This window comes from Gymnoscopelus braueri, assembly GCF_963280865.1.
Source record: "Gymnoscopelus braueri genome assembly, chromosome: 22".
Lineage (NCBI taxonomy): Eukaryota > Metazoa > Chordata > Actinopteri > Myctophiformes > Myctophidae > Gymnoscopelus > Gymnoscopelus braueri.
In genome coordinates this window covers 27,894,170-27,920,006 of record NC_137624.1, presented here as the reverse complement: position 1 = coordinate 27,920,006, position 25,837 = coordinate 27,894,170, and the positions used below count along the sequence as shown (strand labels likewise).

At 42.0% G+C, this 25,837-nt stretch overlaps 1 protein-coding gene across 3 annotated transcripts in view; it reads right to left on the bottom strand.

Moving 5' to 3' along the window:
- nup214 (nucleoporin 214) overlaps window positions 1–25,837 on the bottom strand; it is a 57,047-nt gene that overhangs the window by 18,432 nt on the left and 12,778 nt on the right. For 2 of the 3 annotated variants that reach the window (XM_080419792.1, XM_080419793.1), the window contains exons 12-29: window positions 24,480–24,849; window positions 23,806–23,942; window positions 22,943–23,028; window positions 22,288–22,368; window positions 21,895–22,044; window positions 21,426–21,584; window positions 20,951–21,054; window positions 20,104–20,298; window positions 19,637–19,725; window positions 19,439–19,522; window positions 17,907–18,215; window positions 15,978–16,145; window positions 15,110–15,218; window positions 7,500–7,575; window positions 3,093–3,162; window positions 2,571–2,640; window positions 2,300–2,352; window positions 596–2,170 (exon numbers count right to left, since the gene is read on the bottom strand). In XM_080419792.1, coding sequence (XP_080275918.1) covers window positions 596–2,170; window positions 2,300–2,352; window positions 2,571–2,640; window positions 3,093–3,162; window positions 7,500–7,575; window positions 15,110–15,218; window positions 15,978–16,145; window positions 17,907–18,215; window positions 19,439–19,522; window positions 19,637–19,725; window positions 20,104–20,298; window positions 20,951–21,054; window positions 21,426–21,584; window positions 21,895–22,044; window positions 22,288–22,368; window positions 22,943–23,028; window positions 23,806–23,942; window positions 24,480–24,849 — 3,885 coding nt within the window. The remainder of the gene's footprint in view (window positions 1–595; window positions 2,171–2,299; window positions 2,353–2,570; window positions 2,641–3,092; window positions 3,163–7,499; window positions 7,576–15,109; window positions 15,219–15,977; window positions 16,146–17,906; window positions 18,216–19,438; window positions 19,523–19,636; window positions 19,726–20,103; window positions 20,299–20,950; window positions 21,055–21,425; window positions 21,585–21,894; window positions 22,045–22,287; window positions 22,369–22,942; window positions 23,029–23,805; window positions 23,943–24,479; window positions 24,850–25,837) is intronic. The other variant, XM_080419794.1, reaches the window with a different exon arrangement.

Below are 25,837 nucleotides of genomic sequence, written 5' to 3'. Positions count from 1 at the left end.
CCGATATATCGTCCCGCGATATATCGCGATACGTTTTCGTGACGATATGTATCGTTTTGAATATCAAATTTTTTTTTTTTTTTAATTAAAAAAATTATTTACAATAATAATAATCAGGCTTGAAAACAGCCCCGAGGTGAAAAGGGTGACAACATGTTTTTTTTTTTCGGGTTAGGTGTCACTATTGCCCTATTTGGATTCAAAACGGCTATTGTAGCTAAAAAGCTACAAGTTTGCGTCTGAATAATGCAAAAACAGAATTATTTGTTTGCATTTTCTCTCCCCCATATATTTTCATAATAAAAAAGTGCGTATCGTATCGAAATCGTATCGAAGTTGTGAGCCAAATATCGTATCGTAATATCGTATCGTATGGTGAAATTAGTGTATCGGCACACCCCTAATTGGAACACAGGTCCCCCCCCCCCCCCTTTTCCTGAAAAGTAACGATTTTGGACATACAAGGTTTCTGCCTGATAGCTATGGCATTATGCATGTTACAGTAGCCTACATAACACTGTTCATCCATCCAGCTCCAAACCCTTACCTCACTTTACCACCCAAAACGTAGGTACAGATAGAGACTCACACTCACCTCCTGAGGGCTGTCCAAAGCTGAATCCGGTGGATGAAGTTGTAGTGGTGTTGCTGCCAAACACAGACCCTTGTGCAAAGCCGGTGCTCTGTTGTCCGAAGGCCGGGGTGGAAGTCTGGCCGAAAAGCCCCGTTCCCGTATTGCTGGCGGTGCTGGCGCCAAAGGAAAAGCCGCTGGCGTTGCTCGCCGTGGGAGGAGGAGCCCCAAATACACTGCCGCCACCTCCTCCTGTTGTAGCACCAGCGGGATTCCCTCCAAACGCCGACTGGCCAAATGCAAAGCCGCCGGCGGCGGCGGCGGCTGTGCCGGTGGTACTGGCCGGCTGGCCGAAGCCGTTTCCTTGTCCAAATACAGGCTTGCAAAAACCAGTTCCAGTGGGGGTGCCGAACCCAATTGAGCCGAACACCGTACCTGCCGGGGGGGCCGAGGAGACTTGGGCCCCGGCGGGCTGCCCAAACACAGTGCCGGGGGGGGCAGTGGCTTCACCACCGCTTGCAACGGTAGGAGTAGGGGTGGTGGATGCAGGGGCGGCTGTGACGATCACCGGCGTGGCCCCTACGGTGCTGCTGTTTGTCGTCGCAGGGGGAGGCTGCGTGAAGATGGACCCCGGTTTGTCAGAACTCGGAGCCTGATACGGTGGCGGGGGTGGCTGGGCGACGGCCTCCACGGAAGGGGAGGGAGCTGTAGTTGGCGGTGCCCCGGGGGCGGGGATGTTCTCCGGGGTAAGTTCTTCTGCTGCAGCAGGGGCATAAGTCTCTGGTGGAGGGGCCGCTTCAGCCGGTGGGGTAATAGGCGCAGCAGGGACCGGAGTAGGGGCGGTGTAGGGTGGAGAAGGTGCAGTGGCGGGTGGAGGAGGGGTCGCGGCTTTTACCGGTTCAACCATGGACTCCGTGTCGGTAGTGTCTGGCTCGGCTATAGCAAGGGGGCTGATTCTTTCCACGGTGGGTTCAGGCGTAGGGGTGGGCTCGGGTGGCGGGGTGGGTACTGAAGGTTGTGTGGGCAGTTGAGGCTCTTCTGGAGTGTCTAAAGGCGCTGCCAGGAGGCTACTAAACGACGTAGCTGAAGCAGCTGTGCTAGACGGGGGAATGGAAAAGGCCAGCTTAGATTCTGGAGGTTTGAAAACACCGCCAGAGCTTACTGATATCGTCGTCTTAGTTAAGTCTGCACCCGCGCATTCTTCCGCCGGCTTTGGCAGAGCTGTGCCGAAGCTAAACTGTGCCGCTGCTCCTTTGCCCAGGCCGAGTGCTGTCCCATTGTTGCTAAAGCTAAAGGTGGCAGCGGTGGGTTTGGCGGTGGCGTCTTTAGCCTCGTCGTCTCCCTGGCTCACACGTAGTCCAGAGAAACTGCCCAAAGTCTCTCCTCCGATTGCTTTCGGGGCCTGGGGCTCGACCCTCAGCGCAGGCGTGGTGGAGGAGGGTCTGACCGGTTCTCCCGACATGATGGGAGGAGGGGTGGGGGAGCTCGTGCCCAGTGCAGGGGAGGTGCACTTGGGGGAGAGGGAGAACGGCTCTTCTGTTGCCGCGCCGAACATCATCTTCCCACTTCCACCGAAGCTAAATTTGCCCATGTCCTTCACTGGAGACAAAAAATGGGTGAAGATTTAAGGAAAGAAAGAAGATGAAAGTTGATGAAACCAAGTTTGAGTTGGTCTTTAAATTGACTAATTCCACCCTTACTTAAAATATTGGTATTATTTATTTGTACCTTGTGAGCTTCCGGCTCCCTGAGCAACTGAAGTAAAGCTCAGGCTCGACGATCTGCAAAAGACAACAGCAAGAAAAGAAACCTGTTAGATCTCAAATATACTATGTCAAATGTGTATATGCGGACCCCCCATCTCAAAATATTTTGTTCCAGGGACCCCCAGAAGCAAAGGTTTGAGTTACAAAAAATATATATATTCAAAGATTTGATTTTTGAATAGCCAAAGAAATCTAAAATGACACAGATGCGTTCCCGGGTTAAGTTGACTCACGTTGAAGAGAAGGAAAAGCCTTTACTGCTCTGATCAGGGACCACAGGGCTGTCAGCTTTGGGCACTCCACCTGATAGAGGGACAAATATATTCATGGACACAAACAACTACCGTCTACTTTCTCTCTTCCATGGTGCAGGGAATAAAACATCAAATTAAATGGAATCCCAGATCACACTGATCAGTGATCACCTCCGCTTTGTGTTTATAAAAAAAATTATTAAAAAAAACGCATTCGGTCGCAAGGAACTTCCAAGATGTTGAGGAAGGTCCTTGCAACCAATGATAGAAAAGATACAGTATTAGAATACATTTAAAGAGCTACTGTATGATGTACTCTATGTACTGAATAAGATAATAGCACTAGTTTACTTTATGGAGTAGGAACATTGCACAACTTAAAGACAAACTTGAATTTCTCAAACTGACAGGTGTTTATATATGCCTAACGCCAGGAATTAGGCTGAGTGGCACTAGACTATGGTACAAAAAAAAACACCTGTGAAAAGAAAGTATGCTTACTAAACATGTAGTTTGGCTGCGGAGCGGTCACACCTTCTGTGGATGTCCTCAGCATACCTTGGGTAGGGTTCTGAGGAGACAGCACATATAGACACTGACAGCTTGTTTTGTACAAAGCTTAAGAGAATTGCCAAACGTTCAGTAAACCTCCATGTTGTAGGGAATCAATACCATAAACGGACAACTGAAGGCTGTAGTCAAGTTTCAGAAATGTCTCATACCATACTGTAATTCGGATTTCTCTATTAATCTGTTGCTCTTGTAACTGTTACATTCCCTTTTCCAGCAGGGATGCCTTTCCAAAATGAGAGTAGTGAGGTCCGAAATGGCATCAAAACACATTTTAATCCATGTAGTTGTTTAGGAAAAACAAAAACCACAATTATCTCTCATCTTTTATTTTATATCCGATAACCCGGAGGGACTACCGGAATTGCTAGTTGGTTGTCTACAATAATATAAATAAAACTGCATATACTGTATACAGTATATAGCTAAACAGATGCAAGAGGAAAGGCTGTTGTGCTTTCAGGTGCTGGAGTTTGCACATCGAGGAAGTACTGTAGGTTTACATGATGTGACAAGTAGGCTATGGTTCCTATGGAAACGTTGGAAGGTCTCCACTAGTCGCTTTGATGTGTACCGTCCAGTTTTAAAGTGTTGCAAACCACAGTTTTGGGGGATTCTGTTGCAAGTGGTTGCAAGTTTCAACTCGGCTCGTTTTGCGAATCTTTGGTCTGAACTAGGCTTTAGAGATTGTTGATGAAACTGGTGCAGACATTAATTGTTTAAGACTTTTTTTATTTTTATTGACCGATTCATAACACTCCATTAATCCCCAAGGAGGAAATTCAGGCTGCCACAGCAGAATAAGGAGATTAAAAAGTAGCAAGTGCACAAGACTATACACACTTACGCACATACTTGCAAGCACACCCACACAAAAATACAACAAAGAATACAATACGTGCATGCGTGACACACACACACACACACAATTTCACAATAATAACTTGCTATTAACCCATTAAGACCTGAAGCCGATTCTAGAAATGTCTTCTAAATCCCAACAGTTTTCTGAAAAACGTATGTTTCTATATCAGTGGTTTTCAAACCTTTTCATGTGGAGGACCCCCAAAATGATATGAATTTGGCCGTGGACCCCCATCCCAAAATATTTTGTTCCAGGGACCCCCAGAAGCAAGGATTTGAATTAAAAATGTTCGCTTTAAAAGAATATAAATATATTAATTTGCACACATTTTCTAGATTTTTCAAAAATAGCAGATCTACAAGCTCATAGCGCGGCACTCGGTGCCGCGCTATGAGCTTGTATATCTGCTATTTTTGAATAGCCAAAGTGTAAAATAATGATTTTTTAGCTCAAATCAAAAAGTGACACAGATGCGTCCCGGGTCTTAATGGGTTAAATAAAGGACAAATCAGGCATTTCCCTTGTTTGAAATCAGAATCCACAACAACAGAGTTGAACTTTACAGGGGGTCATTCACAAACTTGAACCTGGGCCTGAACTGGGATGTGAATTTCTGAGAGTGTTTCCCCCTCCTGGTGCTATGAATGGCTTCGCACCCAAATGCAATTTGTAGCACTGCGCCGCCAGAACACGGGGCATTTTTCACTCCTGCAGTTAAATGGTGTTTATTCTGCTGCGCCAGTGGTTCTCAAAGTGAGGTCCCTCAGTGTTCCTTGGGGGGGGGGGGTTCCAAACGGACCCTTACAGGGTCTGCAACTCTAAAGCTCCTTACACACCGGGGGCGATTTTTTCATGCGAATAATACGTTTTTTTTAAAAACCTTATAAAGTCAATGCAAGCTTCCACGGAGCGAAAAAGGGAAGCAAAAAGCGTCTTTTAATTATTCGGAACGAGTCAGAATTTTGCGTATATTCGCACAATTGCCGGTGTGTAATGACCTTAACTCATTCAGTGCCTGACTTATTTCTGGCAGTTTGGCTCTGAGTGCTAGAGCCAAAATTCATTGTAAAAAAAATTATCTCGGCTTAGGAGCCGAGATACAGCCTTTTTCCGTAAGAAGTTAAAGAAGAAGTGAATGGAGCAGAACATTTTAAAATCATCATATCTTGGGTTCTGAACATCTTTTTAAAAAAAAACAAAAACAAAAAAAAAGTATATATATATATATATTTTTTATTTTTTGGACGTCTTAGACGTCCAGTGGCACTTATGATACAACGGACGTCTTAGACGTCCAGTGGCACTGAATGAGTTAAGAGTGTACAAATGGAACCAAATGGACCCTGTTCCATTCGTACACTCCTTGAAATCAAATGTTTGAGAACCACTGAGCCACACAAAAACACAGGACAGCCAATCAGCAGGCTGTGACTTTCTGTGACTAGAGAGGGGGTCATGAGGTGAAAGGTTATGTGGGAGGAAGATCTCTATGATACAGTTTTAAATATATGCATTTGCAATCTGGGGTATTTCAAGTAATATAATATATAGATTGGGGGAAGAAAACTTGCTCGGGTGGCGCAGTGGTAAAGTCCCTGCCCACCACCACGGAGGTTGTGCAAACACAATTGGTCCGTGTGCGGGGGAGGGAAGCCGGGTCGGGGAGGGTGATAAATGTCACTGCATGTATTCCTACGGGTTGGGGCGGCACCTGTCAGCAGGGAGTGTTGGGTGGGAAGAGTAGGACGAAGGCTCTACGTCCATGCAGTAGAACAGGGGTCTTCAACAGGGGGTCCGGGACCCCTAGGGGGTCCTCAGAGTTACTACAGGGGGTTCCGCCAAATCTTTGTGTGAATTTTTTTTTTACATCAACCACTTGAACCCTAGCATCCCTTTTCTGAGGAGAACTTAAGCCAAAAATAGCAGATCTACAAGCTCACAACGCCTCGCGCTGCGAGGCGTTGTGAGCTTGTAGATCGGCTATTTTTGGCAAAGAGTTATAACTGTAGAGGGAAAAAAGAGCAGCAAAAGTTTATCTGAAACACAATTTTATACGATATAGAGGGGGTCCCTGCTTCATCTCTCTCTCTCAGTTAGGGGGTCCTTGGCCTGAAAACGTTGAAGACCCCTGCAGTAGAAGATACTTCCACAAACTTGAGGTTTGCACAAGTTAAGTTACTGCTCATTATTAACGTAACCACTTTATAAACATATTTGAAAATATTCAAAAACTAATTGAAAAATAGCAGATCTACAAGCTCACACAACACAATATGTTCATGGTTTAACTACTGTCTGGACTGTCTGGTCTACAGTTGCTGTGATTCTAGTCTATGTTCACACAGCAGTTAACCCTTTAAGACCTGAGGCCTTTTTTTTTTTTTTAGCGTTTTTAGCGTTTTTATTATTTTTTTATCTAAAAAAAAATGTTCAAGATTTTTCAAAAATAGCAGATCTACAAGCTCATAGCGCGGCACTCGGTGCCGCGCTATGAGCTTGTATATCTGCTATTTTTGAATAGCCAAAGACATCTAAAGTGACACAGATGCGTTCCAGGTATCAATGGGTTAAAAAGGAGGGTCAAACGTTTTCCTTTTTCTCCGAGTCACGGAACAACGTGAACAGCAAAAAACAACATGGAATACGGATTTGGGCCTAAGTGATATTATGTGGTCCTCCTAAATTGGTTGGTGATGGTGGCCCACCACCAACCAATGCAGTCCAAGCCCTATATGCTTTCTCATGGAGACGAGTTCTCTCTCAGCGATAACAAATGACATGGTAATGGTACTGTACATGGTACCTTGAAAAGCTTGGGTCATAACCATCCAATGAACAGTGAGTTAAATCTTTTCATTGGAAACGTAGCACAATACTATTGTACTGTAAATCCCCCAAGGCAGGTAAATTTGACAGAACTCAATGTTATTCAATGGCATTCCTATCCTTCCTCTGCAGCGGAGGAGGGCCAAGGACCTAGGATGCCCCAGAGATGTCATGTTCTGTCACCTACTCACTGGAGCAAAATCTGAAAATGTGCTGTAGCAGTGCATTGCTGGGCTTTTAACCCCTTCAATCCGGGAACGCATCTGTGTCATCAAAAAATAGCAGATCTACAAGCTACGCTTAATCGTGAAACTTTGTGCAAATCTTTGAATATAGATTTTTCCAAAAGATTGTAGATCTACAAGCTCATAGCGCTGCACTCGGTGCTGCGCTATGAGCTTGTAGATCTGCTATTTTTTAATAGCCAAAGAAATCTTAAGTGACAGAGATGCGTCCCCGGATTGAATGGGTTAACTTTGCCTCCACGTAGGCTTAGATGGGGGGGTATGAATAGATGAATGTTAGGGACTGAAGGATGTTCGTGGAAGAACAGCCATGCAGATCCATCGGTGCCGAGTCAATGAAATAAATGAATGAATGAATGAATGAATGATGGCTGTATAAGTGAATGGAAGGATAATACTCACTCGTTTAGCCTGGTTGGTGGCAACTGATGCAAAGACCTGCTGTATCGCCTGTGCTGCTGGAGCTGGGACTGAGGAACTGAGAGACATGGAGGGATTAGTCGTCTTTAACACATTGCGTGCCAATCGCGTAGTTCTACGCGAACCTAAATAATTGCGCAGCGTGCCAGTCCCGTAGTTCTTTTTCTCAAAGTGCACATTTCATTGTAGGCCTCCCTCGCAGTGACACATTTCATTGTAGCACACCCGGATATGGAAATATCCGTATCCGGAGATTTTCGTTCCCACCCGCCGCCGCTCTAAATCTTCCCCTAATCCGCCATTATCTCTGAGATTTTTTTTCTCCTCGCTGAACGCTGTTTAACATAAACCGTGACTACTGCAAAATGGAATGTCGCCGATCGAAACGGTCTTCTCTGGGCCACTCACACAGCTACCCTGTGTGTCTACAAACACTTTAACGCGCGATCTTAAAGGTATTTAGCGAGGTCTGTGGCGACATGAAAAAAACTAAAAAACAATAAATCGCTGGCACTGGTGAGTACATTATGATATTAACCCATTAATACCTGGAACGCATCTGTGTCACTTTAGATGTCTTTGGCTATTCAAAAATAGCAGATATACAAGCTCATAGCGCGGCACCGAGTGCCGCGCTATGAACTTGTAGATCTGCTATTTTTGAAAAATCGTGAATTTTTTTTTTTTTTGATTTTTTTCCAAAAACTGTTAGGATTTAGATTTTTTTTTAAAGAATCGCCTCAGGTCTTAAAGGGTTAAACTCTGGCGTGGAATGTGTTAAGAACTGATTTTAAAAAATACATACTGAATTAAGATTGCCTTCCTTGGGCTTAGCAGTTTGAAATGTGGGTCCCAGGTAACACAATTGTGAGCAGATTAGTCTTTTGCACGGCTGAAAAAAAACATCTCGATGGAAAATATCTCCACACTATGCATTACAATATATAGTGACGTTTCAGTCGAAGCCCTTTGTCACCGATAGTGAAATGAAGTAATCACAGCATGAACAAAGACATCAGTCGTTTCTGCAACAAACCGATATTTCGTCTCATTCACGGTGCCCCCCATGGGTCTAAGTGAAGAGCCCTTCAATATATCAATATGTGATTAACCCATTAAGACCTGAGAAGATTCTAGAAATGTCTTCTAAATCCTAAAAAAAAATTGGGGAAAAAAACCAATTTTTTTTTTCCTCGATTTTTCAAAAATAGCAGATCTACAAGTTCATAGCGCGGCACTCGGTGCCGCGCTATGAGCTTGTATATCTGCTATTTTTGAATAGCCTAAAGAAATCTAAAGTGACACAGATGCGTTCCAGGTATCAATGGGTTAAAATGAAATGTGTTAATGATTTTTTTTTAGTTTTTGTAAATAAAAGGCCTTTCCCACAAACAATGTGTACAGAACGTATGACACCGAGCGGTTTGCAAGATTAGACACAGACGGGTCAAACATGATCTCTACAGCGGCTTGGCGGAGATAATCAATAAGTATTATGCACGATTAATAGCGGACGTTGTGAATAGACCAATGGCATGCAATAGTGGCCGTATGGTCCTTTAAAACAGTGGTTCTCAACCTGTGGGTCTGGACCCCCAGGGGGGTCCCCACATGATTTTAGGGGGTCCCCATGGTGATAGTGAAGTGAAAATGTAAGGACTTTTAAGACCTTTTTAATACCTAAAACTAAAAATTAAATACAAAACGAAAGAAAAAGACCATTACTGCAACAAAAGTAATCAACAAACTATACTATAAAACATTGACCAAATTGTCAAATAATTGGCAAAATGTTTTAAAATAGCCGATCTACAAGCTCACATCGCCTCACAACGCGAGGTGTTGTGAGCTTGTAGATCTGCTATTTTCACAATATTTATCTGTGGAACGGAGTCAAACTAAATGGGGGGTCCCCAGTTCAAATATGATTATTTGTGGGGGGGGGTTGCGGCCTGAAAAAGGTTGCGGACCACTGCTTTAAAATACAAATTGTAATACTGACACCATCACATTAATGTTATTTAAAGTGTTGTGCTGTATTATCACCATGCCTCCACACAGCAGAAACAACTAGGACAATAAAAAGCCATTTGAGAATACCGAGGGAGGCAAATCACTTATTTTCTTATCTAGGTGGATAAATTGGTAAACCTCACGTCTCTGAGAAACACTTTGAAGCTTAACACAAACCCATGCAATCATTCAAACATGCACCCTTTCTCCTTCTCCAGACACTATGAAACAGATAAAGAATGAACAAATAACGGCTTACGGAAAACACTATAGATCCACGGATGCTATAGAGTCTGCACGTCTATTGCCAGGTCACAGAGTTAACAAAGAGACACAAATGGAGCGATAGAGCCAGAAAGACAGACATTAAAACATGCAAAAGTGTCTCCCTGCGGACGCAACTTTATGCAGCCGAATTCAGGCAGTGAAATACTGCAGCAAAAGGGTTATTTATTGCTGTAGATATGAAACCTTATTAATGTGGTTGCTTCTTCAACACTCCAGTTCACTTGCACTTAAAAATTGTACCCATTGTATTTTATATCCCAAGTTTGCCACTTTCCTTCACACCACATTACATGCCTAATATATCAAATCAACAGACTTAATCAGGAATTGTTGTGCAACTATTTCTCTAAGCAATAGGTGTATTGCAAAACATTGTCAGTTGGTGAGAGAGAGGGAAGGGGACCTCTTCTCTAAAAAAAAACACATTTCCTCTCTTGCATCATTTCCTTGCGTGTATCTCCATGCATCATCCTTGGTGGGAGGAAGGCGAAGAAAAGATGCACGTGAGGGAAACGTGGAAGAAAATTAAGAGACCTGGGATGCACCCATTCTAAACATGTAAAGCCTGTTGCATGGACGGGGTAACCACCCCTTACGGTAGCTCTCCCTTGAAGCCGACAACAAACCCCTGCCACAACCTCTTCTTTACCAATCCTGAGCGATATGACAAATAACGGTGTTTACCGTAGTTCTGAAGCCATGCTAGTTGGCTAAAACCAGTGGACAATAACTTTGTTGAATTAGGGTGAATTAGGGTGATGTTTATATCCATTTACTGAATGGCACACCTTTACTGTGAACATTCCCCCTGCAGATTGCGACGTTAGGGGTGAGGTCAGCCTACCAATGCGATACATTATTCAGGACAGTTTATTAATATTGCATGGGACCTGATCACTATCACAGGGACTGGGGCGCTTTAATGCTGCCTCGTTGTGAGCTTGTAGATCTGCTATCTTCGCTATTTTTCGACAACAATGACATGCCCAAAATGGGAATGCAAGGCTGAAAGTGGTTAAATGTTTGAAGCAAGTTAAATAACGTCAAATGTATTTCTGCAAAGATTACAGGAATATAAACAGTGAAATATACATGTAACCAACTCAAGTCTAGCATTAGCAGAACAATCCAATTATTAAACAGCTATTAAAGCTTTTTAAAAAGTTCCAAAGTTAAATCGCTGACGCCGACTATCCGATATTGGCCCGGCTATATTAATCGTTTCTGCTAACATGGTCAAAGATCATGGTCATTCGACTTTAACAGGGAGCAATGAAAACTTTGCAATGTGATTGTGCATTCAATCCGGGATTCAGTCCGGGAACGCATCTCTATCATTTTAGATTTCTTTGGCTAGTCAAAAAACAGCAGATCTAAAAAGCTATAGTGCGGCACCCGGTGCTGTGCTATGAGCTTGTAGATCTGTGTCATTTTTAGATTTCTTTGGCTATTCAAAAAATAGCAGACACGTTCCCGGTCTTAATGGGTTAGATACATACTGTAAATAACAGTTCAGTTGGCTCAGGTTGGGTAACAAACAGGGTTCTACTGGTCTACTGTCTATCATACAGTGATACCAAGTATGTACCTGACAAAAAACCTGTTGGTTTAACACATTACTATCAGAACATTGAGAGCCAACGTGCTTCTCACTGGGAATGTACCCTGTCCGTAGTGCTGAATATTGTATTTGTGCCAAGTAGAACATTGGCTCAATAACCATGATCCATGTGAATATTATTCACCCCAGCTGATTCCCCCCAGCAGAGAGCAACAAGACCACACACATTCATACCGAGACACAGTATGTGTCATTTCATGGATTTCTTTGGCTATTCAAAAATAGCAGATATACAAGCTCATAGCGCGGCACCGAGTGCCGCGCTATGAGCTTGCAGATCGTGGAAATCGTGGAAATTTGTGAATGTCTTTGTATATTTTTTAAAGCCAACATGTGTACAATACTTTGTTCCAGGGCCCTCCAGAAGCAAAGATTTGAGTTACAAATTCATACATTCAACATTCATACTGAGACACAGCATCTGTATTGGCTTGATAAGTTTCTCAAGCCAGTGTTAATTCTTGCAAATCCAAAAGCCAAAATGTCACACAGGTATTCTCGTCTTTGTGAACAGTGACTTGTCTCTCAAGCCACCATATTCCACAATCTTGAAATGCTACAAAGAGTCTAATTCCACCAAACATTTGAGAACAGTAAGCTCTTTAGACCGGAAGGGTATTCAGCCAATCACGACGCGTTCACAAAATGCATTTCAAAATATATTGAACCCATTCAATGGGTTAAATATTCAATTTGGTTTCCAGTAAGACTTTCATGTGACTGTGCAGGGGACATAGAAGTGGGAGGGAAGGCGGGGACATCTGCTTTATTTACTAACCCTTTTCAGAGCTTCTGAAGTACAGACTGTTAGGCTGAAGCGTTTGGAAATTGTGGAAGCAAACACGTCTGTCTTAACACATTTAGACCCGAGGCCGATTTTAAAAACGCCTTATAAATCCTGACCTGAAGTTTTCTGAAAAACTTCAAATATTTATTCCAAATTTACAAAACATTTATGTTGCTATATACTGTACATAGCAACAACAACCCCAAAAGGGGTTCCCGTCTTGAAAGGTATAGTTACAAATAGGGGTTCCTGCCCTAAATGGGTTAAGAGACTAATCACACACCTACTGAGGCCTGAAATTAAAAGGCCAGTTGTTAAATAACACCAAAGGGATTAACTCGTGGAAAACTTAATAAAGGCAATGAATGGGATGGTGTTAATCTTTGAGGTGCATTTAATAGAACCCATTGTGTTGGCGTGAAAACTGCAGACATTCGTTCAACAAAAAGAAAATTCAACCTGCTCCACTGCACACCTGGCTTGGCTCTCAATGGACCCTTCGCTAAACCCCACCCCAAAAGCGATTGTCCAATGCCAGCTTAGCAACCGTTGTTAGCCTGGCACAGGTCTGGCAAACTTTCGTCACCTGCCATAGCTGTCAATGTTATTTCGCCCGCACACACACACACACACACACACACAATCATTTGCAACATAATAGCAAGAACAGGAATACCACGATAACGCAATGGTGATTATGAACCAGCAACAGATTCCACTTATCCACAACCGGAGGGTTCTTTTCCCAAGCTGAAATCTGCGCTTAAACTGGAAGGCTATGGCTGTGCCTGTGTTGTTGAACACATACACAGCTTAACGTTGGGAAAGTTACACGACTCACTCGCCCAGGTGGTGTCAATGATACTAATCACCGTAATCGTAACAAAATTCAGAATCCCAGCGCTGCCTGTTTCGAATTCCGCACGTTAAAGTATATTCATTCATTTGTTCGTCTATTTATTAACTGCTACTGTAGTCTTACCCTGCGGTACATGAAAATTCCTGTTACAGTCATGGATCAACTTCAACCTGGTGTTTGCACTCTCTCCATTTACGGTCCGTACATCTATATAAACGCTCAGATTTCAAATATAAATTGCTTATGCTATGGCCACGGATGTTAAAATTATGCTCGGGACTCTCAAAAGTACCCGTATATTCTGTGTTGTTCAATAAAAAGCATTTTAATCCGATCGGTGGTCATTTTCTCATAGAGTTATAATGTATCAGAGTGCAATACACCTACCAACCGATAGGGTCGCTTAGTTGAACGCATATGGAGAAAATGGCCACCGATCAGATTAAAATGCTTTTTATTGAACAATACGGATGATACGGGTACTTTTGAGAACCCGTACATAAATGTAACATCCGTGGCCATGGGATAAGCACTTTATATTTGAAATATGAACGTTTCTGTAGATGTACGGGCCGTAAATGGAGAAAGTGCAAACACCAGGTTGAAGTTCATCCATGACGGTCGAGACAGTCGACCGTCGCGTATCCATGGCTATTACTCCCTCTAACATTTCCCGTGTTTTTAGTTCATTGAAATAATGTCATGCACATTTGTCCAGTGCATAGCCTACTGTAGGCCTTGTTGACTAGATTTAGAAGAGATTTTGAAGCTATTGCTGCTGAAATGATCGATAATTTTTAAGGGGAAAAGCCGTCATTTAACATGCAAGTCAATGGGTGAGAAGCAAAGTTTGCCAGGCGCTGCCAGACCTGGGTGTGACTAACTCCGCACCACCAGTCACAGAGTGGAGTGGGTGGGGCTTAGCGAAGGGTCCATTAAGGGTAAAGTTCAAAATTGGCACTTGTGTGCCAGTATGTGGCCAGTGTGGCCACAATGAGAAATCTATAGTTTGACACAACAGAGCAATACTGTATGCAGGACGTTGGGATAACGGAGCTGAAAGTGTAAATTGCTCAAATCCATCAGATCCATATAGTATTTTAACACTTTACGGGATAGTTCACGCAAAACATGGACTTATTTTCAATCGATTACACACCCCATGAAGCCTTGAATTCATGGGAGATGTTTTAGTTTTTGTCGCATTCCTAAGCCAAATATTGGCCTAGGAATGCTCCGGTAGGTGTTTGACCCAGTCAACAAATTATTGGCTGAGGAATAGAACAAAAAACAAAAAAAATCTCCATAAATTCAAGTCTCCATGGGGTGGGTGAACTATCCCTGAACCACTTAACCCAATTTAGGCGTGAACCCCCTATATGTAACTATACCTTTCAGGACGGGACTTGTTGCTATGTACAGTATATATAAACATAATGTTTTTGTAATTTTTGAGTACATATTTGAAGTTTTTTCTGAAAGTAGTTGACCCTTTAAGACCGGGAGAAGCATCTGTGTCATTTTTAGATTTTTACCTAAAAAGCATTATTTTACACTTTGGCTATTCAAAAATAGCAGATATACAAGCTCGTAGCGCGGCACCGAGTGCCGCGCTACGAGCTTGTAGATCTGCTATTTTTGAGAAATCGTGAAAAAAAGGTGCAAATCTTTGAATATATATATTTTAAAGCGAACATTTGTAACTCAAATCTTTGCTTTCTGCGGGGGTCCCTGGAACAACATATTTTTGAGATGGGGGTCGCGGCCAAATACATATTCATTTTGGGGTCCTTGACATGAAAAAGACCGAGAACCACTGACGTGGTAAACGTACGTTTAAAAAAAAAATTAGGATTAGGGTTAGGATTTAGACGACATTTTGTAGAATCGGCCTCAGGTCTTAATGGGTTAATCTGTAAAGTCACATCTCCACATGCAGATCAGGTATTTTATCATCGTTTGAAATTGTCAAGTGTGTGCCTATGATTTTTGCCTGATTTTGTGACAAGTATGATGACGTTTACCTGATGACGGTGGACACTGGAATGTGAGGTCCTCTGTCCTTCAGCTCCTGAACGTTGACCACTTGAGGAACCGTCTTCAGAGTGGACTCTGTGAGGGATGCACCCATAACTGATCCATGACCAAGGAAAAAACAACGATACGATTGCTATCGTAAGAGTAATTGTAATTCTTATCAGAATTAACTGCAAATTAATAGTTTACACAGCCAGTGCCAATATGAAGGGGCACAGAGATAAGGCATAGATAATATTAACATGGCACAACCTGGAGGTGTCTGTCTCCCTCTTGTGACTTACAGGGTACATGACAAGCAGTGGTGTAAAGTAACTAAGTACATTTACTCAAGTACTGTACTTTGACTTTACTGGAGTATCTCCAATTGTCCATACTTTTACTTCTACTCCACTACATCTCAGAGGCAAATATTGTACTTTTACTCCACTACAATTATTTGAAAACTTGAGTTACTAGTTACTTTGCAGATATAAATTATTACATTATAAAACAAATTAACCACTTTAGCCCTATGTTATACATAGGCTATTTGAAAATAGCCAATCTACAAACTCACAACGCGTTTTGTAGATCTGCTATTTTCAAACATTTTAGTACTTTTACTTTTGGTACTTTAAGTTCATTTTGATACCAATACCTTTGTACTTCAACTCAAGTAAATTTAGAATTCCGGACTTTTACTTGTGACGGAGTACCCTCTACATTGCAGTATTGATACTTCTACTTAAGTAAAACATTTGAGTACTCTTCCCACCACTACCACTGGTCATTGAGCTGCGTCACAACAAAGTGTTTTGAACGGCCGTCAAGAGATATTGACCCTTTCAATGTTTCATTGACCATTTTCCTTACCTGGCTTCTGATTGGCCATTTGCCTCCGCAGAGCAGCTGTGGCTGCAGCCTGTTGAGCAGAGACGTTGAGGGGCGTGGCCTTCTCAGAGGGCGGGGCCCCGTGCTTCACGGTCTTTGTTGCTAGTGCTGTGCTGTCAGCGTCTCCAAGGTTAATCCTATTGGTTGGAACTGGAAAATCAAATCAATAGGTCAATTAGATAACCACTTAATCCCTATTTCTGTGTCACTTTTTGATTTGAGCTAAAAAAAAAGCATTATTTTTCACTTTGGCTATTCAAAAATAGCAGATATACAAGCTCATGAGCTTGTAGATCTATTTTTGAAAAATCGAGAAAATGAGTGCAAATTAATATATTTATATTCTTTTAAAGACAACATTTTAACTCAAATCTTTGCTTCTGGGGGTCCCTGGAACAGAATATTTTGAGATGGGGGTCCGCGGCCAAATACATATATTTTGGGGGTCCTTGACATGAAATCGTTTGAGAACCACTGATATAGAAACATTAAGTTTTTTCAGAAAACCGTTAGGATTTAGAAGACATTTTTGTAGAATCGGCTTCAAGTCTTAACGGGTTAAAGGAGAATTCCGGAGATCGCGTATTTGTATAGCTTTTTTTTGGGGGGGGTGATATCTGACTTTCCTAATGACAGAAAACTCTCCACAGTGTTTGTGTTAGATGCGCCCCTCCGGAAGTCTCACAACACGAGGTTTCACCCGTGATTTCATCCAAGCCGCTTGTAAAACACTACGGGGGCCCATTTGGGGACAAAAACACGAGGTTTCTGTCATCATGAACGTCAGATAAAATCAAAAAGAAAAACCTCGGGATGGAGGTTGTTATACCACTCGTTCTACGACATAATATAACAACATATAAAAAGGTGAGGAAATCTTCTTTAACCGCTTCATACCGAGAACGCATTTCTCTGTCATTTTAAGATTTCTTTGGCTATTCAAAAATAGCAGATCTACAAGCTCATAGCGCGGCACCGAGTGATTTTTTTTAATCGTGAAAATGTGTGCAAATCTTTGAATATCTATTTTTCCATAGACAACATTTTTAACTCTATTACAACTTCTGGGGGGTCCCTGGAACAAAACCTTTTGAGTTGGGGGTCCGCGGCCAAAATTACCACAGATTATAGCGACATCATTTAATTTTTTTCAAAAAACTGTTAAGGTCCTTACACACCGGGGCGATTTTTTTCATGCGAATATTACGTTTTTTTTTTAAACCTTATAAAGTCAATGCAAGCTTCCACACCAGTTTTGCGGAGCGAAAAAAGCGTCTTTTAATTATTCGGAACGAGTCCGAATTTTGCGTATATTCGCATATTCGCCGGTGTGTAACCACCTTTAGGATTTAGGAAGACATTTGTAGAATCCCCCCGGAAGCAAAGATTTGAGTTACAAATGTTTGCTTTGAAAAATATATACATTCAAAGATTTGCTCAAAGTTTCACGATAAAAAAAAAAAAAATGCAGATCTGCAAGCTCATAGCGCGGCACTCGGTGCCGCGCTATGAGCTTGTATATCTGCTATTTACGGAAAGACCTAGTGTAAGTGTAAGCCTATATTTACAACAAGTCACACTGGTATATTGTTCAAAGTTTAACTACCGTAAATGTCGGACTATAAGCCGCGACTTTTTTCCAATTTCTCGACCCTGCGGCTTATATAACGGTGCGGCTTATCTATGGATTTTTACAGCTAACGGCCACTAGGGGACCTCCTAAATCTATGGATTTTACACCCGCGGCTTATAGTCCAGTGCGGCTTATATATGTACAAATCATTCAATTTAGCTGCTGCGGCTTATATTCAGGTGCGGCTTATAGTGCGAAAATTACGGGGGGTCATGTTTCACGATACACACATGTGAAAACAGCTACTGTATGTGCCAAGTAGTGATACGGTACTTTACCTGGGCTGGCGATGGGGCTCATCACCAAACCTCGCCCCAGGCCTGGGTGCACCTTGGTAAAAGGGGTCGACTGCATGGACCCAAAGCCCGGCTGGATGGAGGGGGTCCTCACAACGGTGGGGTGGCGGGGGGCGGCGGCTGCCGGGGGCGCCACGGGCAGGGGGAGAGGTTCGGGTTCCAACTCCTCCTCTTCCTCCTCCTCCAGCTCCAGGTGAGGGTCCAGGGACTGCGACAGGGACGACGTGGAACTCACGTCGTCCAAGTCCTCGTAGTATTTCGGGGAGAGGAAGGCCGAGCGGTATAGGTTGGCTGGAAGGAAAAAAAAAGACATGAAGGAGATAGTTCCCACGTACAGTATGGAACAGTTGCATTATACCCATAAAGATGTGGTTTGTCGTCTACAATACTGATGGCACATATACCATGTTTTTGTCATATTACAGTAGACCTTGTAATAGTAGACGGGCAAGATCCCAGATGGACGGTAGGACTTGAATTGTGAACGCGGAATTGTGGTCATTTTTATCAATAAAATACAAAAAATCAAACTTTACAAAAATACCAGATGCTTCACAGAAGGACACGTGAAGAAACCAATTAGTACACACACTAGATAATAAACATTATTGTAATACCACCAAAAAAGTGACATTTTGAGCATCAAGCTCTTCCTCAGCAAAGCACAGGAACTTGACTCTGTAAGAATAGTGTAACTGTACAAAACTACACAGAAACACACACAATGGGAAGCCAGGGCACTGCCCAAAATGAGTGAACAATAGTGCTGCATCACGTAAAACAGTATCTCAATGCCATCATAATACGTTTAATTTAGGATGTTTTGTCCCAATCAGTCCTGTAACAAAAGTGTATTGTGACAGTAGCTTTCTTCTTCCAACAGCAGAAAACTACAGAGGTTGTTTTAACCATGTCTTTGGGCTATTCAAAAATAGCAGATGTACAAGCTCATAGCGCGGCACCGAGAAAATACATTTTCCGGTAGGTGTCAAAATCTCAGCCAATCAGGAGAAAGTACCCATTTTAAGCTTCATTTTTATAGTGTTCCAGTTCCAATTTTGCCTGCTCATTTCTTAGTGTCATCACTTCCAATTTCACTTGTTTAATCTATATCCTGATTGAGTTCTCTATCCTGATTGGATAAAATTGGAAATGAAACTGAAACTGAAACAAAAATGCATTTTATGTTTTATAAAGAGCTGGAGAGACAAGGAGACTCCTTTTACTGAACAAACACTCTATATTAATGAGTACTATCAGAATATAGAGCTATTTAACACTTATTTTAAACAAAGAAAATCACTTACCCTACCTTTAACAAGGAAGTGGATAGGAGTCTAGATCTTCGAAAAATCATATCTCCTTGGTCTTTGGGTCAAATTGGATTTTTAGTTCACGTAGATCTACGCGATTGGCACGTGGCGGCTTTAAATAGGTTCGCGTAGATCTACGTGATTGGCAGTGAATCAGTTAACATGATGACTAATAAATAAATTGGAATTCGATCGCTGTACCTGGTGCAGTGGAGTGAACCGGAGGCATCTTTCCCTTGGAGAGAAGGTTACGCAGCTGGGACTGTTTCGCCGGAGTTATCTTAACTGTAAGAGAGAGACAGGCACACACTGTTTGTAGGAGTGAATGCTAACAATAATATGAATAGAAGTAAGTCATTAACAGCATCAGAACATAATTAAGAATAAAACTGCCCCTACCTGGGGATTTGGTTGTGGTTTTCGGAGGGGACACTTCGAGTTTGGCTTTCAGTAGGGCATCCCTCAAACTCTCTAGCTCATTGTCCAATCTGTATGACAAAAAGACACCTTCTTATTTATTTGATTTTGATACGGCTAATTGTAAGAGACTGCAATTTTGTAACCCATACAGTAAATACTGTATACGGTAAAATGCTTTTAAAAGTTTTAACTACTCTATTTTGTTTCTATGAATTTTGTTCATAAAAAAGGTACAATATTATGCCTTGTGGTGTGAAACAAAAACAGCCAATTTGGATCAAATCTATTTACAGTGCTTTTTGAAAAGAAAAAAAGAAAATAATGTTAAAACAAAGCCAAAATGATACTTCCCAATTCCATCCACTAATAAATATGACATGTAATGCATACATTTAAACACCAATGAGTTAGTCTCATGTACTGTATGTTGTCATGTCATCACACACCCAGCAGGTGGCTCTGCCGTCGTGGGTCTCGGCACTGCAGGAACGTCGGTGGTCCAGGCGGAGGTCTTGTTGTAGAGGCGCAGAGAGGTGAGCTCCTTGATCAGCTGATCCAGTCTGCTCTTCTGCTGGTTGATGATGTAGTTGTTGTTGGCCAGGGTGGTGAACAGAGCCTCACGCCCCGGGACCACCATGTGTCTTGGGGGATGGATTGAAACAGGATTTCACAAGTTCAAATAAATCCGTGTCAACATTACATAGTTTTATATATATAGCATCGACTACAGAATACTGTATCTGCATTGCGTCTGCAATTCTGAAGCTCTGACACAGAATAGGTCATTGTTCCATCTCGTCTGTGCAGTCGTGTAAATAACTGCTACTGCTGCTTCAGCAAGATATTTTTGATTCAACTCTCTGAATTTTTCTAAATTCCGGTGGAAGATGACCGTTTCTTCTTCTCAATTTTTACCAGGTGGAATTACAGACTGTCAACTTGTCATCGTGAAGCCTTTGTTTAAACGGTTATTAACCCATTAAGACCTGAGGCGATTCTTTAAAAAAATCTAAATCCTAACAGTTTTTTGAAAAAAATATATAAAAAGAAAATCACGTTTTTTTCAAAAATAGCAGATCTACAAGCTCGTAGCGCGGCACTCGGTGCCGCGCTATGAGCTTGTATATCTGCTATTTTTGAATAGCCAAAGGCATCTAAAGTGACACAGAAGCGTTCCAGGTATCAATGGGTTTCTTATTCGCTTCCTACTTGGAACCGAATTTCGATACCCAACCCTATTTGTAACGTTATTAAATATCAAACATGCATTGAAGCCCTTTGACAACCCCTTACTTTTGCTTTTTCTTTTTCTCCAGGTGTTTCTCCCATTCCACATCTAGAACATCATTGACATCCTCCACAGATGTGATCGCATACTGGTACAGCCTGCGGATTTCCTAATTTAACCACAGACAACATTGCTATGAAGGTTAAACACTGGTTGGGGAGTGTGATTAACTCACCAAAGATATGAGTGCATTCGAGCAGAATGTTAATTTTACACAGCGATAAAGTAATTTTTATTCGGAACAAGGACATTTTTTCTGGGCTTCCGCACTGCAAATAAAAGGCATCAACCTGTATGAATGAGGCATCAAACATATCAATAGTTTTGATGCTAACTATTTGCCAGAATAAGCTGTCAAAATCATGCATTTCACTTCAAACTAATTTCCTTCCTCTACCATATTAATAATGTATCTCTCCGCCTTTACTTTGTATGCTCTGTTCTAATACTGTTTTTTTTTTCTTGCTCTGTGTATCGAACCTTGAGCTGCTCTTCACTGCGAGGATCAAGAGGTTTCTTGTACAGGAGCTGCAGGTAGCTTCTATCTCTGCCTAGCTCATTTTGGGACTTGGCATCCTCTGCCCCGGCAAAGCCCTCCAGTAGGGTGGTCTTCAGTGTGCCAATGTCCCCATGGAGAGACTGAGGAGAAAAAAAGGCAAGGATTATTCAGAATCAAGAATTTCCATACAAGGAATCTAAAGCAAAATATGAAGTCCAGGTATGAGCAGAATAAATAAACTATGCAGTATTATAAGTGCATGGCTGTCATGAGGCATCATGAGTTTAAAGCATGTATTAAAAAAGTACTGACATTGTGGATAGGATGCAGAATATTTACAGGATCTAGCAACCTAAGTAGGTAAAAAATATATGAAAGCAAACAGACTTCTTGCCTGCTTAGCACAGTAGATAAATAACTCCCCCCCCCCCAATTGCGTCAATGTGTTACCTCTGTGGTCTCCTTAATCTCCAGCGTGAAAACGTGAAGGTCCTCCGATTCCTTCCTCAGCTCCCTCATCTCCTCGTTGGTGCCCACCTTAAAGTCAGCCCTGGCACTGCGTGTCTTTAGGTCGTCCAACTCCCTCTGGAAGTGTGCAATCTAAACAACAACAATGTCTGCCTGGTCAAATGATTTTTACAACCGTGGTCAAACATGTCACCACTGGTTCTGCACGACACTTAAAATAAAACGCTTTAAATAGTCTTAAATTCATATTTAAGGACCTGCAGAAAATTCCAAATGGCATTTGATAAAGCATCACACTAATGCGAGTGATCTTGGAGATGGATTTGCTACAAATAATCTGACATAGCTCATCCGAAATGTAATGTCATCACTCACCTCCTCCAGTGTGGCCACCAAAATGGGATCAGAGTCTTTTTTCTGTTGCAGTCTCTCCAGGGCCTTCACACTAAGGGCTGCCTGCATAGGTTCATACGGACACAGTAAAACATGCTCTTCATTAGGAATGGGCGATAGCGCCAGTACATTTTGCAACACAGCGATTATTTTAAAATATCACATTTATCAAAAACCTATTTTATATAACGGTCACATCACTCTCGTGTAAAATTATGAGTACGTTTTGATTATTTTCTGTGTATACGGATGTGTGTCACAATGTTTGTTTTAAGGGGCATTCAAACTGAGCACGATGACTATATAACTATAACGATGACTAATACGAGCATCCATACTGATGAACAAAACGTTCTGGAAACAGTGGCACAAACAGGCAGTCCAGCTGCAAAACTTTCCGAGCATGGTGAGTGAGACAGAGTGCATCCCAGATGTGAGACAGATTTTGAATGGCTGTCAATGTAATTATCGTTCATAAAATCAGAGTGATCCAAATGATTATCGTCCACGATTTGAATGAGAAGGATTTTTTAAATGACATTTATAGTTATAGTCGTCGTTATCGTGCTTGGTGTGAATGGCCTCTTAGTTCAGGTGATAAGGAGAACCTGCATTCCTCAAATGAAATGCACAGTACCTGAGGAGTGGCGGTGGACTGAGGTGCTGGGGAGGGTCTCTGGACCGCTATGGCATGTGCGCTGGATGGGAGTGGACGCACTGGCTCTGATATGGAACCCCACAAGAGAATGTCAAACAAAACCATTAAAATGTAATTGCGATTTCATTTATGTTCCTTGGGCTGAAAAAGAACCACATTCTGTTATTCTAATAGGGCTACAACTATCGATTATATTATTCGCAATGAAGCAAAAAAAAAAAAGTTTGCCAACCACTTTCTTACAGTAAGCAGTGTTTAACACATTGAGTGCCAGGTTTTTTTTAAAACAGGGTACTCACAGTGCCTGGATTTTTAACAATTTTTGAACCTTTTTCAAGTACCGGTAGTCACAAAATATTTTCAGTGATCACCGTCCTCACGGTGATCCCCTCATTACACACACACACACACACACACACACACAGGGGTCTCGTACAATCGGGGGATTACCTAAAAACATTAGGTAATCCGTTCCATAGTTGCAGCCAGTTGAAAATAGTCGATAATAGTCAAAAATACATAATAAAAAGAAAATGTACACAGGAGCCGAGATACAGGCTTTTGAAGTCATAAGTTAACCAGGAAGTGGATTGGAGTCTAAAAAATGATATCTCCTGGTGCTGTGAAGGGAAAAAAAAAACTCAAAAACGGTCCGGACCGTTTTTGGCACTCCTCGTTTGGATTATGAAAAACGGTCCGGACCGTTTTTGGCACTCAATGTGTTAATACTTTGTCGTACAATGGTGAATTGTACCATTTTACAATTTCACAAAGGCATGCCCAGACTTTTGTGTAGAACTGTACAATTGTAAAACTTGAATATCAAGGTATGACTGTTTTACCCGTCATGGCAGGGGGCTTGGTAATGGAGGGAGCAGGAGCTGTCAGACTGCTGGGCTCAGAGAAGGCCAGCTTAGGCATAGGGGGTTTTATAGAAAATGCTTCGGAGGCTGGCGCTGGGATGTCCCCTGCTGAAAACCTACAAAAAAGGGAGTGAAAGAAATCGATGTCAGTTAAGTATCCACAACTACGTGTCTATTGAATAATGTACCTGTAAGAAAGGTACTTTAAATGTTCATTCCTCGCTGTGTTTATTTACACCGCGTTGAAAATAAGTTATCATATCAAGCCACTGACCCATGCAAATGACACGCAGTTTAAAGTGGGAAAAGTATGATTTGATCCCTTACCCCATTTCTCCCAGTGCCACAATGTTGATATCACAATCTAAAACTGCAGGAGGAACACTACCGATTTTGGTGACCCCTTGGTCTTCCTTCTAACGCCCCATTCAGTGAATATAAATACATGCTTCTGGCAATGGTAAAGGACTCTTATGCTTATTTTTTATGCAGGGTCTAACACATTAAACAATAATAATCTGCACATAGGTGATCTATTTAGGTGAAAAACATTATTATTACTTTTTATTTTTTTTAATTGAACTATTTGTTATGTGTAGCTACTGTACTAGATATCCGTTTTTTCTTCAATAGCCAAGAAAGACCGCACTTACTTGTCAAGAAAGTTCAACTTCACAGCAGGAGGAGCAGCTGCAGCAGACTCAGGAGTGCCACTCCGTGCAGTGACTGGGGGGGCGGAGCGCGCCAGTGGAGCAGGCGGTACATCGGCGGATGCTTCAGCCGGAGGCTTGGCAGGGGGCGGGGTGAAGCAAAAGGCAGAGCTCGCTGCAGCAAAGGCCGTGGAAGACGGCAGGGAGAAGGTCAGGTTGTCGGTGCCTTGGCTAGACGGGGTGGAGAACCACGGCGTCGACGTCGACGAAGGCGGGACCTCCGCGGAGACGAAACTGAACGAAGACGGCGTAGCAGATGAACTTCCCAGGGCAGCCAAGAGACTCGGTTTGGCTGGTGCTGGAGGCTTAGGGACTGCAAAGACATGAAAAATCACTTTTAATCTATCTGGGGGTGCATAATGTCCCAAATTCAAAACACAGCAGGTTTTACACTAGTGAATATGCAGTGGGACTAGCCTGACAACACTGTGGATTAAAGTATTGCTTTACATCTTGACAACAATGTATTAATTGATTGAACCAATGCATATTATAAGGCCCTCTATGTATGGATTCATGTCCCGGAATAGGATTATTGAGGATATAGTCAATGCTGGGAAGAGCTGTCTTCGGTACTCGTCCAGGCTGTGTAAACACTGGAAAGTCAGCCTCTATGAATGATTTTATGTTTTTTTTTATGTTTTGTTATTTATTTGCTGTGTGATGTGTGTATGTACTCTATGGACCCCCTGTGTGTCTGGAATAAAGATTGAATTGAATTATTTTCAGGAAGTGCGACTATCACAAATATGACAATTGCGGCTTTAACAGGTTAAATTCAATTCAATCTTTAATTTCAGACCCAGGGAGATCCATAACACAATTATACAACACAATAAAATAACAAGAAATATAAAAAATAAAATGCAAATGGCCCACATTGTTCAGTTTCTGACATACAAACATGTGCGCCGAACTGAGTGTAGGGTCCGTTATGACAGCTATGATGTCATTTACTGACTCAGATGCCCCTATGGGGTGATGCAACTTTGATGATGGAGAGGGCCACTATATTTCCACACTCACTCCAGGGAGCCTCATTTCATATACTCTGTATTTAATGCCCTACTTCGTCATTGTATGTCACACAAAAGTAGCAAAAATGGCCGATCTACAAGATCTTGTAGATCTGCTATTTTTGCTATTTTTTTTGGAATCCGGAAATATTTGTTGCTATTTTTTTATTAGAATTCTGAAAAGTGACGGTTTTTTTTTATTTCAAATGCATTTAGTTATACTTATGTTAACTTTATGAACTTAAATACAAATACATTGGACATAAAAAAGAAGAAAAAAATAAG